Source organism: Diabrotica virgifera, chromosome 3, assembly GCF_917563875.1.
Source record: "Diabrotica virgifera virgifera chromosome 3, PGI_DIABVI_V3a".
NCBI lineage: Eukaryota > Metazoa > Arthropoda > Insecta > Coleoptera > Chrysomelidae > Diabrotica > Diabrotica virgifera.
The window spans coordinates 203,093,886-203,115,431 of record NC_065445.1 but is presented as its reverse complement, the minus strand read 5'-3'; the positions used below and the strand labels follow the sequence as shown (position 1 = coordinate 203,115,431).

Genomic DNA, 21,546 nt, shown 5'->3' with positions numbered 1-21,546 from the left:
CAGTACAATGTATTTTGAGTTAAATAAATTACGTACATTCTTATTTTTGCGCCAATTAATTAAGTTCAAAAATTATTTTTGGCAACCCTGTATAAATAATGATATTAATGTTTATATTTCTGAATAGAGAATTGAACGCCCTTTCGAATGACCTACCAGACGACCAATATTCCCATTAAAAAAATTATCGATTACGTCATCACGCTCATATGGATGACGTCACTAGTATGAAATATATGCCAAAAAATTGTAATTTAAAAATAAAAATCGACCTGTTTCGGGATTTTGCTCAAAAATCGTCCATTTTAGAGAAAATGAATTTATTCCATAATTTAACCTCCCTCTCTGTATAATCTACTATAAAAAATCTTTCATGTCATCAATTTATTTAATTATTGATAAATAATCACTTCCCTAAAATTTTAATTGAAAATTGCAGATTTTTTTGGGAAAACTCGGATTTTCGGAGTAAAATTTTTGTTGAAGGAAATCGGAAAAAAAATAACTTTGTGCAGAACTAAATTACGGTGAATTTTTAGTTGAGTGTTTTTGGCTTAAAGGAAAAATCTTAGAAGTTACAGAGCACTAATAGAAAAAAAAAGAAGATTTAGGTGTGTTGATTTGTTTATAAATAAAATAACACTTTCTGCGGACTTGTCATACCCCATATTACTAATATACGCAATCTTAAGATTCGATTTAAGCAATAAAATAGCTGGTAAATAACTTTTCCCAAAAATGGCATTTTTTCGATAATTTTCCCAGACTATCAACAAATGTTGCGGTGGTTGCGTAGCCAATAAATCCAATAAACCGGAGCGCCACCCAAATTCTGAGCAGTGTCAAAATGATAACGTTAATATCCCCAGTTGTAACTAATATCAAAATGAATAAGAATCACTATAAATTGCGACCATCATGGCGGTGTCGAAATTCAATAGCGACCTCGAAATGAATTAGAATCGGGCCCCTGGTCGAAATTTCCTCATCACGTTCAACCCTGCAGTCAATCCAGCTAGATATCTAAAGTGTTCCACCCTTTCCAGGATTTTGTTATCTAATTCCAGTACTGAGTCTTCGATATTGATTTTTCCGACCACCATCCATTTTGTTTTCTTTGCGTTGATTGTTAAGCCCTTTGCAGAACATTCTCAGCAGTTTACAGCGTTCAACAGGTTTGAAGGTCTTCTAGGCTCTGTGCCATTATGGTAGTGTCATCTGCATATCTGATGTTATTAATAATTTCACCACCGATTTTAACACCTTCGCGAAGATTATTTAACGCCTTCTCAAAATTTTTTTTGGTGTAGTGCACTTTACAATGTCGGTGACATAACATATTCCTGTTCTGATTTTTATAATATGTAACTAATTATTATTTTTTTTATTTTTTAGTGAATTAAAGGATCCCGAACAAACTCTAAAAGCAATGGTCAAATACAAAATACTCCCGCAACATATCGAATCGGTTTTTATACAAAATATTCTCAAGGTGTTCACTTTTGTTATCAGAAAGTACGAAACGGAGGAACAGTACGACGAAATTCAAAGGGTTTGCGATCTGGTGATAGATAAATTAAGTGACAGTATCAAATCTGCCGAACTGGAAGTCCAAGAGAGGGCGAGTACGTCCCTCATGATCATTAAGATTGTTCGGGAGGAATGTGAATCAAGTGAGTTACAATTTTTAAGTATAGGTATGTTGATTTTAGGTCAAACCTGTTGGTTTTTACTGATCTTACTAATTTTTCAGATTATCCCACAAGTTTAATCGTTTTCTCGGTCAATTTTAGTTTGGTGTAGTCTAATCTAAATCTGAAATATAAACTTTAGAGTATTATCAACAGGTTAATTGTCACATATACCCAATAGGGAACTTGCACATTTTTTTGAAGTGAAAACTTCTTTAAGGGACGTTGTGCGATTTTTGGATAGGGGAAAAAGCAGTGAATTCGCGACCGTCATCGCGACCGTCATTGCGACCGTCATCGCTTATGCTATTTATTATTTGTATTTATATATAAATTGTATAGAAGTATTTAAATCTAAAATAAATGTAAAACCAATTTTAGGATGGGGAAAAATGATTTATTTCGCGACCGTCATCTCTTCGGCCAAATAAATTTTGTACGTAACTATATTATGTATGTGTATCTATCGGCTCCGAGCTTCGCTGGTATCGCCACCTACCTACAGGATTGCTAGTATAACTTTTACCGGAAATTTTTTGGAAAGAAAAAAGTGTTGCCTATACTCTGTGAGTTTCGCTGGTATGGCTGCTATCGCCATCTAACGGTTGACTAGTGTTCCTATTTCGGCCGGAATTTTAAAGAAGACCGTAGAAAAGCAAATGATAGTTGTTTCAAACTTATTATTTAATTCTTATCGTGTAATATGTACAACGTAAAGAAGTAATTGGATTGTAATCGATAATTACTAGCAGTAAGTACAGAATTTATTATTCATTATAATTATTTTTAAGATTTTGCATATCGTTTTGACGTTTATGTTGACAACTAATATTAGAAAAAATTTATTGTGTAAAAAAGTATAATAATTTAATATAATTATAGTATAATACTTCTTAAATATTAACTTATGAATGACAGTTAACGGCATCCTACGTTTGCTGTGATTGGTCCTTATCTTCACGCATTCAAATTTTGTTTCAGGATTGGATTGTAAAATTGAAACCGTCAAAATTCGAGAGTGTGTTAACTGATCCTTTAGCTCAAATTTCTACCGTTTTAAAATTAAAATTGTGTTTACTTACTTTTTTCTAATTGCATCAATCCATTTTTGTCGTACTTTATGCTTAGCGACAGGAAAGTTGTAGAATACACAGTTACTATTGTAACCAGTATTTCAATACTCTTTAATATAACTTTCGTGAGACATTTAAAAGCTATAATATGCAACTCTTAATGCAGAACGTCAAAAAGCAAATTTCCAGTAAAGGTTTACAAATTTGTCACTACTGGCGCTCTCGAATTTGTAAATATCCCCTCTACGTACGAGCTCACAGCGTATAGAAGTATTTAAATTTCAAATAAATATAAAACCTATTTTTGAATGGGGAAAAAGGATTTATTTCGCGACCGTCATCTCTTCGGCGAAATAAATTTTGTACGTATATGTATTGACGTGAAAACTTCTTTAGGGACGTTGTGCACTTTTTGGATGGGAAAAAGTATTAAATTGGCGACCGGCATCGCTTCGACAAAATAAATTTTTGAAGTGAAAACTTCTTGAGGGTTGTTGTGCACTTTTTGGATGGGGAAAAAGTATTAAATTAGCGACCGTCATCGCTTCGACGAAATAAATTTTTGAAGAGAAAACTTCTTTTGGGGACGTTGTGTACTTTTTAGATAGGGAAAATATTGAATCAGCGACCGTCATCACTTCGACGAAATAAATTTTTGAAGTGAAAACTTATTTAGGGACGTTGTGCTCTTTTTGGATGGGGAAAAGTATTGAATTAGGGACCGTCATGGCTTCGACGAACTAAATTTTTGAAGTGAAAACTTCTTTTAGGGACGTTGTGCACTTTTTGGATGGGAAAAAGTATTAAATTAGCGACCGTCATCGCTTCGACGAAATAAATATTTGAAGTGAAAACTTCTTGAGGGACGTTGTGCACTTTTTGAATGGGGAAAAATATTAAATTAGCGACTGTCATCGCTTCGACGAAATAAATTTTTGAAGTGAAAATTTCTTTATGGGCGTTATGCACTTTTTGGAATCGGGGAAAAATATTTAATTAGGAACCGTCATCGCGACCATCATCGCTTCGAAGAAATAAATATTTGAAGTGAAAACTTCTTGAAGGACGTTGTGCACTTCTTGGATGGGGAAAATATTAAATTTGCGACCGTCATCACTTCGCTGAAATAAATTTTGTACGTATATTAATTATGTGTATGTATACATAAATAACATAGGGCATACGCTTCGCGTATATGATATAGGTATAGCACTTCTTTTTGGATGGGGAAAAAGGATTGAGCTCGTAATTTATATACTATAAGAAGTTTTCACTTCTGTCGGCACTCCCAGGAGTGCCTTCAATTTTTTTTGAGATTCAAAAATGAGATTTCCAAAATTTCACGCTTCAAAAACTCATAATAACTTAGAAGTACAAATTTAAAGTCTTCTTTATCTTAAAATAGTTCAAACGACCCGTGACGTCACAGAGTTTAACTATGTGGTTCCGTTTATGGTTATATTTACGTATATTCTTCTTTTTCTTTAGTTTATTGGCCTCCACCTACTTGGGTATTTGCCCAGCTCGTAGTCTCTTCTCTATATACATAATTCAAATTGGGGCGTTTTTGTAGCTCCGGAAGTACGAGGTGGGGAGATTTGAGCTTTTCGGGTTAAGCTTTTTGAATTTTTCGATGATTTTTGGTGGGGATTTGGATTCGGTCAGGGGCGTGCTTTCGGATTTTTTAAGGGGTACGAGTTCTGCTTAGGGGTTGGGGGTGAGATTGTCTAATTCGAAAAAATTTCTTTGGGTTTTAAAGCCAAGGGTTGGGAATAAGTGTCACTTTTGACCCGGTGACGCTAGCTCGAACAGGTGCGTCACACAAAATTATCAAACTTGCGGGTTGAAGAAAAAAAGGGTAAAAAAGTTGAAAAAAAAATTCAGATGGACGTAAATCGGGTGGATTTAAAAGAAGAATGTTGTGTTTTTGAACTTAAGCTTTCTAAATTTTTTGCGATTTTTTGATGGAATATTTATCCCTCCCAGGGGCGTACTTTCCTTTTTTTTAAGGGGAGCGAGTTTTTTATAGGGGTGGGGGATGGGGTGGTCTAACGCGATAAAATTTTAGCGCGTTTTGACGCTAAGCATTAGGAATAAGTGTGATTTTAGACTGGAGCGGCTAGATTGAACAGGGGCGGCACAAAAAATTTGCAAAGGGGAAATTTTGATGAAATGACCAAAAATGACAAACTCATCCCTCGAAGTACCCGGAGTTTTTAAGTGTTTGCAAAATTTTCGAAATCACCAAAATATTCCACAGTTCTTACGTACCAGGCAACTCCGAATGACGTTCCCACCACTAAGGTAAGGGTGGGGGTGGCTACCAAAGGGGCGCCATTTTTTTGACTTCACGCCCCAGTAGCGCCCTTATGGCAAAACGTATCGATTCGAGCGAGGTATCAAAATTTGCGCGTCGACGAGGCGAAAAATGTGTGTTTTTCAAAATTTTTAATTTTTGACAGGAAATGTCAAAAAAATAAAAAATTAAAAAAAAATTAAAAAAAAAAGAAAAAATGACATAGCTCCGCTCCTATAGCTTCAATTTTGACCAAACTTTTATTGTTGTAAATGGTTTGATGTGGCGGATTCGAAAAACCTAGATTCAATCAGTGGCGCATCCATGGGGAGAAAAAAGGGGGGAAAATGGCGATATTTTCAACAAAACCTCAAAATGAGACTGGTGTTTTTGGACTTAAGATTTTTGAATTTTTTGCGAATTTTTCATGTCGAATTTAACTCTGTCAGTGGCGTGGTTGCGGATTTTTTTAGGGGTGCGAGTTTTGCATAGGCGTGAAATTAAAAAAAACATAAAATGAGATATAACAGCCTTTGGACAAGTTTTTTTGAATTTTTTGCGAATTTTTCGTGCCAGTTTTAAATCTGTCAGTGGCGTCGTCTAGGTTTTTTAAGGGGAGCGAGTTTTGTATAGGTGTGTAAGTAGCAATATGAGGTAGGTGCTTTTGGAATTAGGCTTTTAAAAAATTTTGAAAATTTTTTGTGCTGATTTCAACCTTATCATGGGCGTACTTTCGTTTTTTTAAGGGGTGCGAGTTTTGAATAGATATGGGAATGGTAATATGAGGTTTGTGCTTTTGGACTTAAACTTTTTAAATTTTTTGCGAATTTTTCGTGTCCCTTCTAATCCTGTCAGTGGCGTCGTTTCGTATTTTTTAAGGGGTGCGGGTTTTGTATAGGTGTTTAAGTAGCAATATGAGGTCTGTGCTTCTGGACTTAGCCTTTTAAAAAATTTTAAGAATTTTTTGTGTCTATTCCAAGACTGTCATGGGCGTGCTTTCGAATTTTTTAAAGGGTGCGAGTCTTGTATACGTGTGTAAGTAGTAATATAAGGTTTGCGCTTCTGGACTTAAGCTTTTAAAAAATTTTGACAATTTTTTGTGCCGATTTTAGAATTTTCATGGGCGTACTTTCGTATTTTTTAAGGGGTGCGAGTTTTGAATAGGTGTGGGGATTGCAATGAGGTTTTTACTTTCGGATTTAATCTTTTTCAATTTTTTATTTTTTGTGTCGATTTTAACCCTGACAGTGGCGTTGTTGTGGATTTTTTTAGGGGTGCGAGTTTTGCAAAGGCGTGTAAGTAGCAATATGAGGTACATGCTTCTGGAATTAAGCTTTTAAAAAATTTTGAGAATTTTTTGTGCCGATTTGAACCTTGTTATGGGCGTACTTTCGTTTTTTTAAGGGGTGCGAATTTTGAATAGATGTGGGGACGGTAATATGTAGTTTGTGCTGTTGGACTTAAGCTTTTCAATTTTTTGCGAATTTTTCGTGCCCGCTGTCAGTGGCGTCGTTTCGGATTTTTTAAGGGATGCGAGTTTTGTATAGGTGTGTAAGTAGCAATATTAGGTTTCTGCTTCTGGACTTAGGCTTTTAAAAATTTTTGTGCCGATTTTAACACTTGTCATGGGCGTACTTTCGTATTTTTTAAAGGGTGCGAGTTTTATATATGTGTGTAAGTAGTAATATGAGGTTTGTGCTGTTGGACTTAAGTTTTAAAAATTTTGGAGAATTTTTTGTGCCGATTTTAGCCCTTTCGTGGGCGTACTTTTGTATTTTTAAAGGGGTGCGAGTTTTGAATAGGTGTGGGGATGGCAATATGAGGTTTGTACTTTTGGCCTTAAGCTTTTTGAATTTTTTGCGAATTTTTTGTGTCGATTTTAACCCTGACAGTGGCGTGGTTTCGGATGTTTTAAGGGGTGCGAGTTTTGGATACGCGTGGGAGGGCAATATGAGGTTTGCACTTTTGGACTTAATCTTTATTTTTTTTGCGATTTTATTTTGGCGATTTCGACCCTGTCGGTGACGTATTTTCGTATTTTTTATAAGTGCAAGTTTGGTATAGGCGTGGGAGGGCGATATGAGCTTTGAGGTTTTTGAATTTTTTGCGATTTGTTTTTCCCGATTTCGAATCTGTCGGTGGCGTACATTCGTCCATATATCATAATTTCAATTGGGGTGTTTTTGTAGCTCCGGAAGTACGAGGCGGAGAGGTTTGTGCATTTTGGGTTAAGCTTTTTGAATTTTTTGATGATTTTTGGTGAGGACTTCGATTCGGTCAGGGGCGTGCTTTCGGATTTTTTAAGGGGTACGAGTTTTGCTTAGGGGAGGGGGGTGCGATTGTCAAAGGCGAAAAAATTTCATTGGGTTTTAAAGCTAAGGGTTAGGAATAAGTGTCACTTTTGACCCGGGAATACTAGCTCAAACAGGGGCGTCACAAAAAAATCACTAACTTGCGGGTTGAAGGAAAAAATTGAAAAAAAGGGCAAAAAAGTTGAAAAAAAATTTCAGATGGACGTAAATCGGGTGCTTTTTAGAGAAGAATGTTGTGCTTTTGGACTTAACCGTTCTTAATTTTTTGCGATTTTTTATTTGAATGTTTTTCCCTACCAGGAGCGTACTTTCCTTTTTTTTAAGGGGAGCGAGTTCTTCATAGGGGTTGGGGGTGGGTTGGTCAAACGCGATAAAATTTTAGCGTGTTTTAACGCTAAGGGTTAGAAATAAGTGTGATTTTCGACTGGAGCCGATAGATCGAACAGGGGCTGCACAAAAAATTTGCAAAGGGGAAATTTTGATGAAATGGCCAAAAATGACGATGTCGTCCCTCGTGTACCCAGAGTTTTCAAACTTTTGTAAAATTTCCACCATAGTCCAAATATCCCACAGTTCCCATACTCCACAAAACTTCGATTTTTTTTCCAACCCCTACGGTAAGGGTGAGGGTGGCTACTAAAATGAGGTCAACTTTTTGAGTTCAGGGCCCAGTAGCACCCTTACGGCGAAACGTATCGGATCTCGCGAGACATCAGAATTTGCGCATCGACGAGATGAAAAATATACGTTTTTTGAAATTTTCAATTTTTGATGGGAAATGTCAAAAAAAATTAAAAATAAAAAAAAATAAGAAAAACAGAAAAAATTACATAGCTCCGCTCCCATAGCTGCGATTTTGGTCAATATTTTATTGTTGTAAATGGTTTGACGTAGCGGATTCGAAAAACCAAGTTTCAATCAGTGGCGCATCCATGGGGAAAAAAGGGGGGAAAAGGGCGATATTTTCAACAAAACTTCAAAATCAGATGGATGCTTTTGGACTTACGATTTTTGAATTGTTTGCGAATTTTTCGTGACAATTTGAATTCTGTCAGTGGCGTGGTTGCGGATTTTTTAGGGGTGCGAATTTTGCATAGGCGTGAAATTTAAAAAAAAAAACCACAAAATGAGATTTATGCTTTTGGACAAGCTTTTTGAATTTTTTGCGGATTTTTCGTGCCGGTTTTAACCCTGTCAGTGGCGTCGTTTCGGATTTTTTAAGGGGTGAGGGTTTTGTATAGGTGTGTCAGTAGCAATACAAAGATTCGGCTTCCGGACTTAAGCTTTTAAAAATTTTTGGAGAATTTTTGTACCGATTTCAACTTTGCCATGGGCGTACTTTCGTATTTTTTAAGGGGTGCGAGTTTTTAATAGGGGTGGGGATGGCAATATGAAGTTTGTGCTTTTATACATAAGCTTCTAGAATTTCTGGCGATTTTTTGTGTCGATTTTAACCCTGTCAGTGGCGTGGTTTCGGATTTTTTTAAGGGGTGCGAGTTTGCCATAGGGCTTAAATTTAACAAACAAACACATCACGAGCATTGTACTTTTATACTTAAGCTTTTTGAATTATTAGAGATTTTTTCGTGCCGATTTTAATCCTATCAGGGGCGTCCTTTCTATCTTCTATCTATATACATAATTCAAATTGGGGAGTTTTGTAGTTTCGGAAGTAAGAGGCTTGGAGATTTGTGCCTTTTGAGTTAAGCTTTTTAAATTGTTTGATGACTTTTGGTGCGGATTTCGATTCGGTCAAAGGCGTGCTTTCGGATTTTTTAAGGGGTACGAGTTTTGCTTAGGGGAGGGGGTGCGATTGACAAGGGCGAAAAAATTTGAGCGCGTTTTAAAGCCAAGAGTTAGGAATTAGTGTCACTTCTGACCGGAGTGCGCTAGCTTGAACAGGGACGTCACAAAAAAATCGCAAACTTGCGGGTTGCAGGAAAAAATTGAAAAAAATGGCAAAAAAGGGGAAAAAATTTTCAGATGGACGTAAATCGGGTGCTTTTAAACGAAAAATGTTGTGCTTTTGGTTAAGCTTTCTGAATTTTTTGCGATTTTTTCGTGTCAACTTCGATCATGTCAGAGGCGTACTTTATTTTTTTTAAGGGGAGCGAGTTTTTCATAGGGGTGGGGGTGTGTTGGTCGAACGCGAAACAATTTTAGCGCGTTTTGACGCTAAGCGTTAGGAATAAGTGTGCTTTTTTGAATGGAACCGCTAGCTCGAACAGAGGCTGCGCAAAAAATTCGCAAAGGGGGAATTTTGAAGAAATGGCCAAAAATGACGAACTCACCCCTCGAAGTACCCGGAGTTTTTAAATGTTTGCAAAATTTTAGAAATGGCCAAAATATTTCACAGTTTTTATGTGCCAGGCAACTAAGAACCACGTTCCGATCCGTAAGATAAGGGTGGGGGTGGATACTGGCTACCAAATTGGGGTCAACTTTTTCATCAACTTTGTCAACTTATGGCGAAACGTTTCGAATCGCGCGAGGCATCAAAATTTGCGCATCGACGAGGCGAAAAATATACGTTTATCGAAATTTTCAATTTTTGATAGGAAATGTCAAAAAAAAATTAAAAGTAAAACAAATAAAAAAGAAACAGAAAAAATGACATAGCTCCGCCAGTATGGCTTCCATTATTTTGGCCAAACTTTTATCGTTGTTAATGGTTTGATGTGGATTTGAAAAACCAAGTATAAATCAGTGGCGTATCCATGGGGAGAAAAAAGGGGGGAAATGGGGACATTTTCAACAAAACCACAAAATGGGGTTGGTGCTTTTGGACTTAAGCTTTTTGAATTATTTGTGAATTTTTCGTGTCTATTTTAACCCTGTCAGTGGCGTCCCTTCGGATGTTTTAGGGTGTGAATTTTGCAGAGGTGTAAAATTTTCAAAAAACTCACGAAATAGTTTTGTGCTTTCGCACAAGCTTTTTGAATTTGTTGCGAATTTTTTGTGCTGGTTTTAACCTTGTCAGTGGCGTCGTTTTGGATTTTTTAAGGCGTGCGAATTTTGCATAGGGCTGAAATGTTCAAAAAAAAATACAAAATTAGCTTTGTGTTTTTGAATTTAAGCTTTTTGATTTTTTGCGATTTTTTCTTGCATATTTAAATCCTGTAAGGGGCGCACTTTTGAGTTTTTGAAGGGGTGCGAGTTTTGTATAGGTGTGGGGGGGGGGGCAATATGAGGTGTGTGCTTTTGGATATAAGCTTTTGAATTTTTTTGAGAATTTTTGTTCCGATTTTAACCCCCTCAGGGGAGTACTTTCGTATTTTTTATGGGGTACGGGTTTTGTTTAGATGTTGGTGGGCAATATGAGGTTTGTGCTTTTGGACTAAAGCTTTTTGAATTTATTTCGATTTGTTTGTGCTAATTTTGACCCTGCCCGTGGCGTACTTTCGTCTTTTTTTAACGGGTGCGAGTTTTGTATAGACATAGGGGTGGCAATATGAGGTATGTGCTTTTGGATATAACCTTTTTCAATTTTTTAAGGATTTTTGTGCCGATCTCAACCCTGTGAGGGGCGTACTTTTGTATTTTTTAAGGGGTGCGAGTTTTGTAAAGGTGTGGGGGGCAATATGCGGTTTCTGCTTTTGGATATAAGCTTTTAAATTTTTTAAGAATTTTTTGGGCCAATTTCAACCTGTTGGGGGCGTACTTTCGTATTTTTTCAGGGGTGCGAGTTTTGTATAGATGTGGGAGGGCAATATGAGGTTTAGGGTTTTTAAATTTTTTCCGAATTTTGTTTGTGCCGAGTTCAATCCTGTCAAGGGCGTACTTTCGTATTTTTTAAAAGGTGCGAGTTTAGAATACGCGTGGGAGGGCAATATAAGGTTTGCACTTTTGAGCATGAGCTTTTTAAATTTTTTGCGATTTATTTTTACCGATTTCGACTCTTGTCAGTGGCGTACTTTCGTATTTGTTACGGGGTGCGAGTTTGTACTCAAAACGTGAGAATTTTGAGATCTCAAAAATAAGGTTTTTGAGTAGTAGATGGAAGTACCGTTTTAAAATCACTAAAATAGTATAAGCGATATATTATTCGACGTGCCTTAGAAAATTATTTCTGGTTAAAAAGTTCTAAACGAAAGTGCAATATTATAGTATAGTATAGTATATTAGAGTATAGTATATTATAAAATGATAGTATTCTATGGATTTAGTAAGGCCTAACTAGTCTATATACATAATTCACAAGTGGGTTTTTTGTAGCTCCGGAAGTACGAGGTGGTGAGATTTGTGCTTTTCGCGTTAAGCTTTTTGAATTTTTTGATGATTTTTGGTGCGGATTTCGATTCGGTCAGAGGCGTGCTTTCAGATTTTTTAAGGGGTACGAGTTTTACTTAGGGGAGGGGGGTGCGATTGTCAAAGGCGAAAAAATTTCGTTGGGTTTTAAAGCTAAGGGTTAGGAATAAATGTCACTTTTGACCCGGGGATACTACCTCGAACAGGGGCGTCACAAAAAAATCGCAAACTTGCGGGTTGAAGGAAAAAATTGAAAAAAAGGGCAAAAAAGTTGAAAAAAAATTTCAGATGGACGTAAATCGGGTGGTTTTAAAAGAAGAATGTTGTGCTTTTGAACTTAAGCTTTCTAAATTTCTTGCAATTTTCTCGTGCAAAGTTTATCCCTTCGAGGGGCGTACTTTCTTTTTTTTTAAGGGGAGCGAGTTTATCATAGCGGTACGGGGTGGGTTGGTCGAAAGCGATAAAGTTTTAGCGCGTTTTGACGCTAAGCGTTAGGAATAATTGTGATTTTCGACTGGAACGGATAGCTCGAACAGGGGCGACACAAAAATTTCGCAAAAGGGAAATTTGAAGAAATGGCCAAAAATGACAAACTCACCCCTCGAAGTACCCGGAGTTTTTAAATGTTTGCAAAATTTCCGAAATGGCCAAAATATTTCACAGTTTTTACATGCAAAGCAACCATAAACCGCGTTCCAACCCCTAGAGTAAGGGTGGGGGATGCTACCAAAAAGGGGTCAACTTTTTAACTTCGCGGCCCAGTAGCGTACTTAAGCCGTAACATAGTGAGTCGCGCGAGGCATCAAAATTTGGGCATCGACGAGACGAAAATCATAGGTATTTCGAAATTTTCAATTTTAGATAAAAAATTTCTCCAAAAAATTAAAAAGTAAAAAAAAAATGAAAAAAACAGAAAAACTGACATAGCTCAGTCCCTACGGCTTCGATTTTGACCAAACTTTTACCATTGTAAGTGGTTTGATGTTAGCGGATTCGAAAAACTAAGTTTGAATCAGAGGCGTATCAATGGGAAGAAAAAAGGGGGCAAAAATAGGGATATTTTCAACAAAACCAAAACATAAGGTTTGTGCTTTTGGACTTAAGATTTTTGAATTTTTTGCAAATTTTTCGTGTCAATTTTAACCCTGACAGTGGCGTGATTTCGAATTTTTTAAGGGGTACAAGTTTTGCATAGGGCTGAAATATTAAAAAGAAACACAAAATGAGGTTTTTGTTTTTGGGATTGAGCTTTTTGAATTTTTTGCGATTTTTTCGTGCCGATTCCAATCCTATCAGGGGCGTACTTTCGTATTTTTTAAGGGTTGCGAGTTTTGTATAGGTGTTTAAGGGCGGCAATATGAAGTTTGTGCTCCTGGACTTAGACTTTTTGAATTTTTTGAGAATTGCTTATGCCGATTTCATCCCTGTCATGGGCGCACATTCGTATTTTTTAAGGGGTGCGAGTTTTGTATAGGTGTGAGAGTGGCCATATAAGGTTTGTACTTTTGATGTTAGCTGTTTAAATTTTTTGCGATTTTTTTTGCCGATTTCAACTCTGTCAGGGGCGTACTTTCGTATTTTTTAAGGGGTGCGAGTTTTGAATAGGCGTGGGGGGCAATATGAGGATGGTGCTTTTGGATATAAGCTTTTTAAATTTTTTGAAACTTTTTGTGACGATTTCAACCCTGTCAGGAGCGTACGTTCGTATTTTTTATGGGGAGCGAGTTTTGTATAGGTGTGGGAGGGCTATATGAGGCTAAGCTTTTGGATTTAAGTTTTTTGAATTTTTGGCGATTTGTTTTTGTTCCGATTTCAAACCTGTCATGGGCGTGGTTTTGGATTTTTTAAGGGGTGCGAGTTTTGTATAAGTGTGGGGGTGGCAATATGACATTTGTACTTTTGGAATAAGATTTTTAAATTTATTGCTATTATTTTGTGCCGATTTTAACCATGTCAGGGGCGCAAATTAGTATTTTTTAAGGGGTGCGAGTTTTTATAGGTGTGGGAGGGCAATATGAGATTTGAGCTTTTGGACCTAAGTTTTTGAATTTTTTGCGATTTGTTTCCCTATACCTAAATACAGGGTGTTTTGATTTATTTCAGTTTTTATAAAAATGTAATTTAACTCGGAGTAACGGATTTAGAAATACAACCGGAAGTACTGTTTAAAGTCGCCAAAATAGTACAGGCGACATATTATTCGACGCGCCTAAAAGGTAACTTTTAAAGTCACAGAAATAGTATAAGCGATATATTATTCGACGTTCTATAGCAAGATGAGGACAAATGTATACTGTTGGTTTTTAAATCATTTCTGGTTAAAAAGTTCTAACCGAAAGTGCAATATTTTGGTATAGTAGAGTATACTACATGCATTTAAAACTGCCTAATCTCTATCTCTATACAGGGTGAGGCAGATAAAGGGCGTATTAGAAATATCTCGAGAACTCAAGGTAAGAAAATTATGAAAATCGGAATACAGGGGTTTTGAGGTGTGAACTATTTAATGAAAATATTTTGGTCACTTTGCTACTTCCGGTTATACCGGAAGTTGGTTGTAACTTCGTTTTTTTTAATGGGACATCCTGTACATGTTTACATTTTTGGATTCTCCTTGATTTCTTCTTTCTTAAAATATAAGTTTTTGTAATATTATACAGGGTAGGTTAAAATATAATTACGTTTTTTATGAATTTCGTAGCAAAATTCACACCCTGTAGAATTGTAGTAGTTTAACATAATAAACTCGGTTTATATTCAAATGATTTTTAATATAGTCTATGTTAAGAATTATTGGTATAGTTAAATTTTTCCTTTTTTGTATACAGGGTTGGTAGAAATTCAGAATGAGTGTTTTCTGAGTTTTCTTAAATGGAACACCCTGTATTTTAGTATTGTAATGAAATGTTATTTTAGGATACTTTTTAATTTCTTAAGCAATCCCTATACCTAACTGCTTCAATTTGTGAGTTATTGGTGATTCAAGCCAAATATTAATTGCAACACAAAATACCTGAAATTTTATTAGGTTGGCCGTAAAAATATTCAATCACAAATAATTTTTCGGAAATAAATACATAATAATCGAGACTACTTAAAATTGCCAATAATGGTTGAGCTATCAAAATTTCTACGTAGTTAAGATTGTTGGTGCGATTAACAATTAAGCACAAATTAAAGCAGTTGGGTATAGGGAATGCTTAAGAAATTAAAATGTACCATAAAATACCATTTTATTACAGTACTAAAATATAGTGTGTTCCATTTAAGGAAACTCAGAAAATACACATTCCGAGTTTCGACCCACCCTGTATACTAAAACTTAAAAATTTAGCTATACTAATAATTGGTAACATAAGTAGACCATATTAAAAATCATTGGAACATATAAACGGTTTTTGATGTAAAACTACTACAATTCTACAGGGTGTGAATTTTGCTACGAAATTAATAAAATAACGTAATTGTCTTTTAATCTACCCTGTATAATATTACAAAACCTTATATTTTAAGAAAGAAGAAATCGAGGAGAATCAAAAAACGTAAAAATATATAGGGTGTCCCATTTAAAAAAACGAAGTTACAACCAACTTCCGGTATAACTGGAAGTAGCAAAGAGACCAAAATATTTTCATTAAATAGTTCACACCTCAAAACCCCTATATTCCAATTTTTATAATTTTCTTTACTTTAGTTCTCGAGATATTTCTAATAGGCCCTTTATTTGCCTCACCTTATATACATAATTCCAATGGGGGCCGTTTTTGTAGCTCCCGAAGTAAGAGGCTTGGAGATTTGTGCTTTTCGGGTTAAGCTTTTTGAATTTTTTGATGATTTTTGGTGGGGATTTCGATTCGGTCAGGGGCGTGCTTTCGGATTTTTTTAAGGGGTACCAGATTTGCTTAGAGGTGGGGAGTGCGATTGTCGAAGGCGAAAAAATTTCATTGGGTTTTAAAGCTAAGGATTAGGAATAAGTGTCACTTTTGATCCGGGGATGCTAGCTCGAACAGAGGCGTCACATAAAAATCGCGAACTTGCGGGTTGAAGAAAAAAATTTACAAAAAGGTCAAAAAAGATGAAAAAAAATTTCTGATGGACGTAAATCGGGTGCTTTTAAAAGAAGAATGTTGTGCTTTTGGACTTAACCATTTTTAATTTTTTGCAATTTCTTAGTGGAATGTTGTGTACTTTCCTTTTTTTTTAAGGGGAGCGAGTTTTCATGGGGTGAGGGGTGGGGTGGTCGAACGCGGTAAAATTTTAGCGCGTTTTGACGCTAAGCGTTAGGAATAAGTGTGATTTTCGACTGGAGCCGGTAGATCGAACATGGGCGGCACAAAAAATTCGCAAAGGTGAAAATTTGATGAAATGGCCAAAAATGAGGATGTCGTCCCTCGTGTACCCCGAGTTTTCGAACTTTTGTAAAATTTCCGCCATAGCCCAGATATTTCCCAGTTCCCATACTTACGAAAACGTCAATTTTTTTCGTACCCCTACGGTAAGGGTGGGGGTGGCTACCAAAATGGGGTCAACTTTTTGACTTCACGCCCCAGTAGCGCCTTACGGCGATACGTATCGAATCTCGCGAGACATAAAAATTTGCGCATCGACGAGACGAAAAACATACGTTTTTTGAAATTTTTAATTTTTGATGAGACGTATCAAAAAAAATTAAAAATAAAAAAAAATAAAAAAAAAACAGAAAAAATGACAGCTCCGCCCCTATGACTGCGATTTTGGTCAAACTTTTATTGTTGTAAATGGTTTGATGTGGCGGATTCGAAGAACCAAGTTTTAATCAGTGGCGAATCCATGGGGAAAAAAGGGGGGGAAATGGCGATATTTTCAACAAAACTTCAAAATGAGATGGGTGCTTTTGGACTTAAGATTTTTGAATTTTTTGCGAATTTTTAGTGTTATTTTAAATCTGTTAGTGGCGTGGTTGCGGATTTTTTTAAATTTTTTAAAGGTGCGAATTTTGCATAAGCGTGAAATTAAAAACACAAACACACAAAATGAGACAAGCTTTTGGACAAGCTTTTTGAATTTTTTGCGAATTCTTCGTGCCGGTTTTTACCCTGTGAGTGGCGTCGTTTCGGATTTTTAAAGGGGAGCGTCTTTTGTATAGGTGTGTAACTAGCAATATGAGGTATGTGCTACTGGAATTAAGCTTTTAAAAAATTTTAAGAATTTTTTGTGCCGATTTCAACCTTGTTATGGGCGTACTTTCGTTTTTTTTAAGGGGTGCGAATTTTAAATAGATATGAGGATGGTAATATGAGGTTTGTGCTGTTGGACTTAAGCTTTTTGAAATTTTTGCGAATTTTTCGTGTCAATTTAAACTCGGTCAGTGGCGTGGTCACGGATTTTTTAAGGGGTGCGAGTTTTGCACAGGCGTGAAATTAAAAAAAAAATAAAAAATGAGATTTGTGCTTTTGGAAAAGTTTTTGAATTTATTGCGATTTTTTCCTGCCTGTTTTAACCCTGTCAGTGGCTTAATTTCGGATTTTTTAAGGGGTGCGAGTTTGTATAGGTGTGTAAGTAGCGATATGAGGTTTGTGCTTCTAGACTTAAGCTTTTAAAATTTTTTGAGAATTTTTTGTGCCGATTTTAGCCATGCAATGGGCGTACTTTCGTATTTTTTAAGGGATGCGAGTTTTGAATAGGTGTGGGGATGGCAATATGAGGTTTGTACTTTTGGCCTTAAGCTTTTTGAATTTTTTGCGTCGATTTTAAACCTGACAGTGGCGTCCTTTCGGATGTTTTAAAGGGAGCGGATTTTGTATAGGTGTGTAAGTAGCAATATGACGAATGTGCTTCTGGAATTAAGATTTTAAAAATTTTTGAGAATTTTTTGTGCCGGTTTCAACCCTGTCATGGGCGTACTTTCGTTTTTTAAGAGGTGCGAGTTTTGAATAGATATGGGGAGGGTAATATGAGGTTTGTGCTGAAAAGCCAAGATTCAATGAGTGACGCATCCGTGGGTAGAAAAAAGAGGGGAAAATGGCGATATTTTCAACAAAACCTCAAAATGAGATTGGTGCTTTTAGACTTAAGATTTTTGAATTTTTTGTGAATTTATCGTGTCGATTTTAACTCTGCTGTCAGTGGCGTGGTTGCTGATTTTTTTAGGGGTGCGAGTTTTGCATAGGCGTGAAATTAAAAAAAATGAAATTTGTGTTTTTGCACAAACTTTTTAAATTTTCTTGCGAATTTTTTGTGCCCGTTTTAACCCTGTCAGTGACGTCGTTTCGGATTTTTTAAGGGGTGCGAGTTTTGTATAGGTGTGTAAGTAGCAATATGAGGTTTGTGCTTCTGGACTTAAACTTTTAAAAAATTTTTGAGAATTTTTTGTGCCAATTTTAGCCCTTTCATGGGCGCACATTCGTATTTTTTAAGGGGTGCGAGTTTTGAATAGATGGGGGGATGGCAATATGATGTACTTTTGGCCTTGAAATTTTTGAATTTTTTGCGAATTTTTTGTGTCGATTTTAACTCTGAAAGTGAAGTGGTTTCGGATTTTTTAAAGGGTGCGAGTTTTGGATACGCGTGGGAGGGCAATATGAGGTTTGCACTTTTGGACTTAATCTTTATGAATTTTTTGCGATTTGATTTTGCCGATTTCGACCGTGTCATTGGCGTATTTTCGTATTTTTAAGAGGTCCGAGTTTTGTATAGGCGTGGGAGGGCAATATGAGGTTTGTGCTTTTGGCCTTGAGCTTTTTGAATTTTTTACAATTTCTTTTTGCCGATTTAGACTCTGTCAGTGGCGTACTTTCGTATTTGTTTAGGGGTGCGAATTTGTACGGAAAACGTGAGAATTTTGACATCAAAAATATGGTTTTTGAGTAGTAAATGGAAGTACCGTTTTAAACTCACTAAAATAGTACAAGCGATATATTATTCGACGTGCCTTAGAAAATCATTTCTGGTTAAAAATTTCTAAACGAAAGTGCCGTAGTATAGTATAGTATAGTGTATTAGAGTATAGTATTTTATAAAATTATATTATTACATACATTTAGTACGGCCTAACTAGTCGGGGAATAAAGGAAATAGCTATTTGTATAACAAGAGAGGAAAGTGCTACTTTTCCTCCCGAGAATGAAGTTTACTAGCGGAGGGCAGTAATCATTCAAGGGAGGAAAAGGCACTTTACTCCCATGTTATACATATGATTTTTCCACCTTCCTCAAATAACAAGCCATTTTTTCATTTTTACTTTATTTATGTAACTAACCAACAAAATTTATTAGAACTAAAACTAACAAGTAGGTACAATATAACTGTCAACTGTCAAATATAAGTAAAATTATTAATGTCTTCTTCTTCAGCCTGTGTTCGTCCACTGCTGGACATAGGCCTCTTCCATTTGCTTCGATCGGTTTCTACTCTTGGCAATTCTCATCCACTGTTTGCCCGCGACTTGTTTGATATCATCTGCCTCTTCTGCGGTCTGCCTACTAATCGCCTGTTCTCTCTTGGTCTCCAGTTTGTTAGTCTCTGTGTCCATTTTTCGGGATTATCTCGGGCAACATGTCCGACCCATTGCCACTTGAGCCTTGCTATACGTTCTGCGACATCAGTAATCGTTGTTCTTTCACGAATGTCGATATTTCGAATTTTGTCTCTCAAACTAATCCCTATTAATGTAAACATTGTTAAATCAAAATAACAATTTACTGATTTTTACCATTCTGCAAAATATAGGGTGTTTTATAAATAAACGTTAAAATGTATAGATACTTACGTAATAGAAAATAGATATTGTACAGGGCGTCAATAAGTTATATTTCATGAATGAAATACCATGACGTCACTTTTACTTTTCCTCCCTAGGGAGGAAAAGTACAACTTTGCTCCCTACGATCAGGTCCGGAAAAGTATACTTTTGGTAGAGGTAGGTGGAAAAATATTTATATTCTAATGACATTTATCGTATGTCGTTGTAATAATATATACCAGTTTGTTGACATTGGAGTTTGATACAGTTTTTGAAGGAAAGGAAAGAAGGTTTACTATTGAAAATAAAACCATTTTGTAAAAGTACACATTTTCTATGAATAGTTCAAACGATCAAAAACACTTTTACGGCCGGTTTCACAATCTGTGGTTAACCCTAGCGGTCAACTAACCTTTACTCACAGTCTAACTGACAGTTGCTGTTTCACAACCACAGATTCAATCATGGTTAGTTGACCGTAAGTTTTGTTTTATTTTTCTTATGTTGGTAGGAAATTATGGACAATGATCACCAGAAATAACATTTTTATGGAAGAATTATCAAATCAGCTGATCAGTCAGATGAGTTTCCATTGATTTTTATTAGGATAAATTCAATAAATTGTTATATTTCTTTATGACTATTAATTTGTTGTATATATTTTTTAAGGATTTTATATTTAGTTGTGGAGTTTATTTTGCAGATTAAGGAAAAATAAATGTGTGTATATGTGTGGTTAGGATATTCAGTCAGACTTGTGGTTGATTTGCATAATCATATTTTTGATGTTGATTCTTGCTACCTTGCTTGCTTTAAAAATTCATATATTTTAACATACCTCCTATGGGATTAATAAAATTTGATACATGATGGTTGCATCTTAGATTTTGGACCATAAAAATTACTATGCAAAACTTTTTTGAAGTATCTTTTTTTCGTAAAATTAATATTAAAAATGCTTCCCATACGTGGCCAACTAAAGTACACACACTGTATATTACATGCACATTATACATTTTAAGTTTTGTTTAAGAATAATATTTGTTTTAAGGTCTTTCGCCAATATTGTTAAAATTAAATTGTTAATATAAAAACATGTAGCAAGCAAGAGACTAGTATGTATTAATAATTACCCCAGGAAGCAAATCATTTAAAAATCGAACAATTATTGGCCGCTGAAATGCTAAACGCATTTAAGTACATCATATAAATTCATATCTGTAATTAATAATTTACGTGTATACACTCTGTCCTGTCAATAAAACGAAATTAGGTTAGGATAACCTCTGGTTAAGAGCTTAACCATCACTCCAAGCACTGGTTAAAAATTCTGTCGGTTAACCACAACTTCGCCGTTGACCTGATATTGTGAAACACATATTTCGGGGTAACTTCTGGTTATCTCTTAACCACAAGTTAACTTCGACTTGTGAAACCGGCCGTTAACGTCACATAACTGTATTTTTTACTGACGTTTATGATGTCTAATTTAAAATTATATATACAATTGGTGTAGAATGTAAACATACAACCCCGTGACGTCACGACGCGTTTTGAGGTGGCTGGTATAAGTTGAATTTTTTGTCGTCTTTAGGGGCCAAACGAAAGACAAACAAAACTTTTTTATCTTTGATACAGGTTCTAAATTATGTTCTGTTGTGATTTATACCATTTTTTTTTTAATTTAAAATTTTATTCAAGTTCCCTATTAGGTGGACTGCACAAAAACTTGTGAACTGCTCAGGAGTGCCAAAACTACTTTTTTTTTAATTATCAGAACAATGTTACAAATACCATTCGGTTTCTTGTGGGAGAACCAAGATATTACTAAAACTTGAGAAACTTGGCAAAAGAAACTTGACCTCCCGAGTGAGTGGTCAAGTTTCAAACATGTTATTTATTTATTGGGATTATGAATATTTTGAAAACACTCAAAACAAAAAAAAATATTTTATCTGGACATGTATTGCAAAAAGTGTTGACTTGTACAGGAAATCCAATTTGTCTGCAACCGTGAGGGAAAGAGATAACAGACGTTCGTTTATGCGCTGCAAGTGACATTGAGGGTTTTTGTTAACTCTGTTTACCTGTATTTTGCTATGTTGAAATTTCTCTTGTATCAAATACACTCACCGGCACAAAATTCCGCCACCCAAAATTGTTGATTAAGTTGTGACAATTTATAACTTTATTATTTGTACTCCGA

General features: G+C 35.7%; 1 protein-coding gene across 2 annotated transcripts in view; it reads left to right on the top strand.

The window, feature by feature from the left end:
• The window catches only part of LOC114339188 (AP-3 complex subunit delta), a 164,356-nt gene that overhangs the window by 83,257 nt on the left and 59,553 nt on the right, over positions 1-21,546 (top strand). For both annotated transcript variants that reach the window (XM_050647191.1, XM_028289815.2), the window contains one exon: positions 1,396-1,673. In XM_050647191.1, the coding sequence (XP_050503148.1) occupies positions 1,396-1,673 (278 nt within the window). The remainder of the gene's footprint in view (positions 1-1,395; positions 1,674-21,546) is intronic.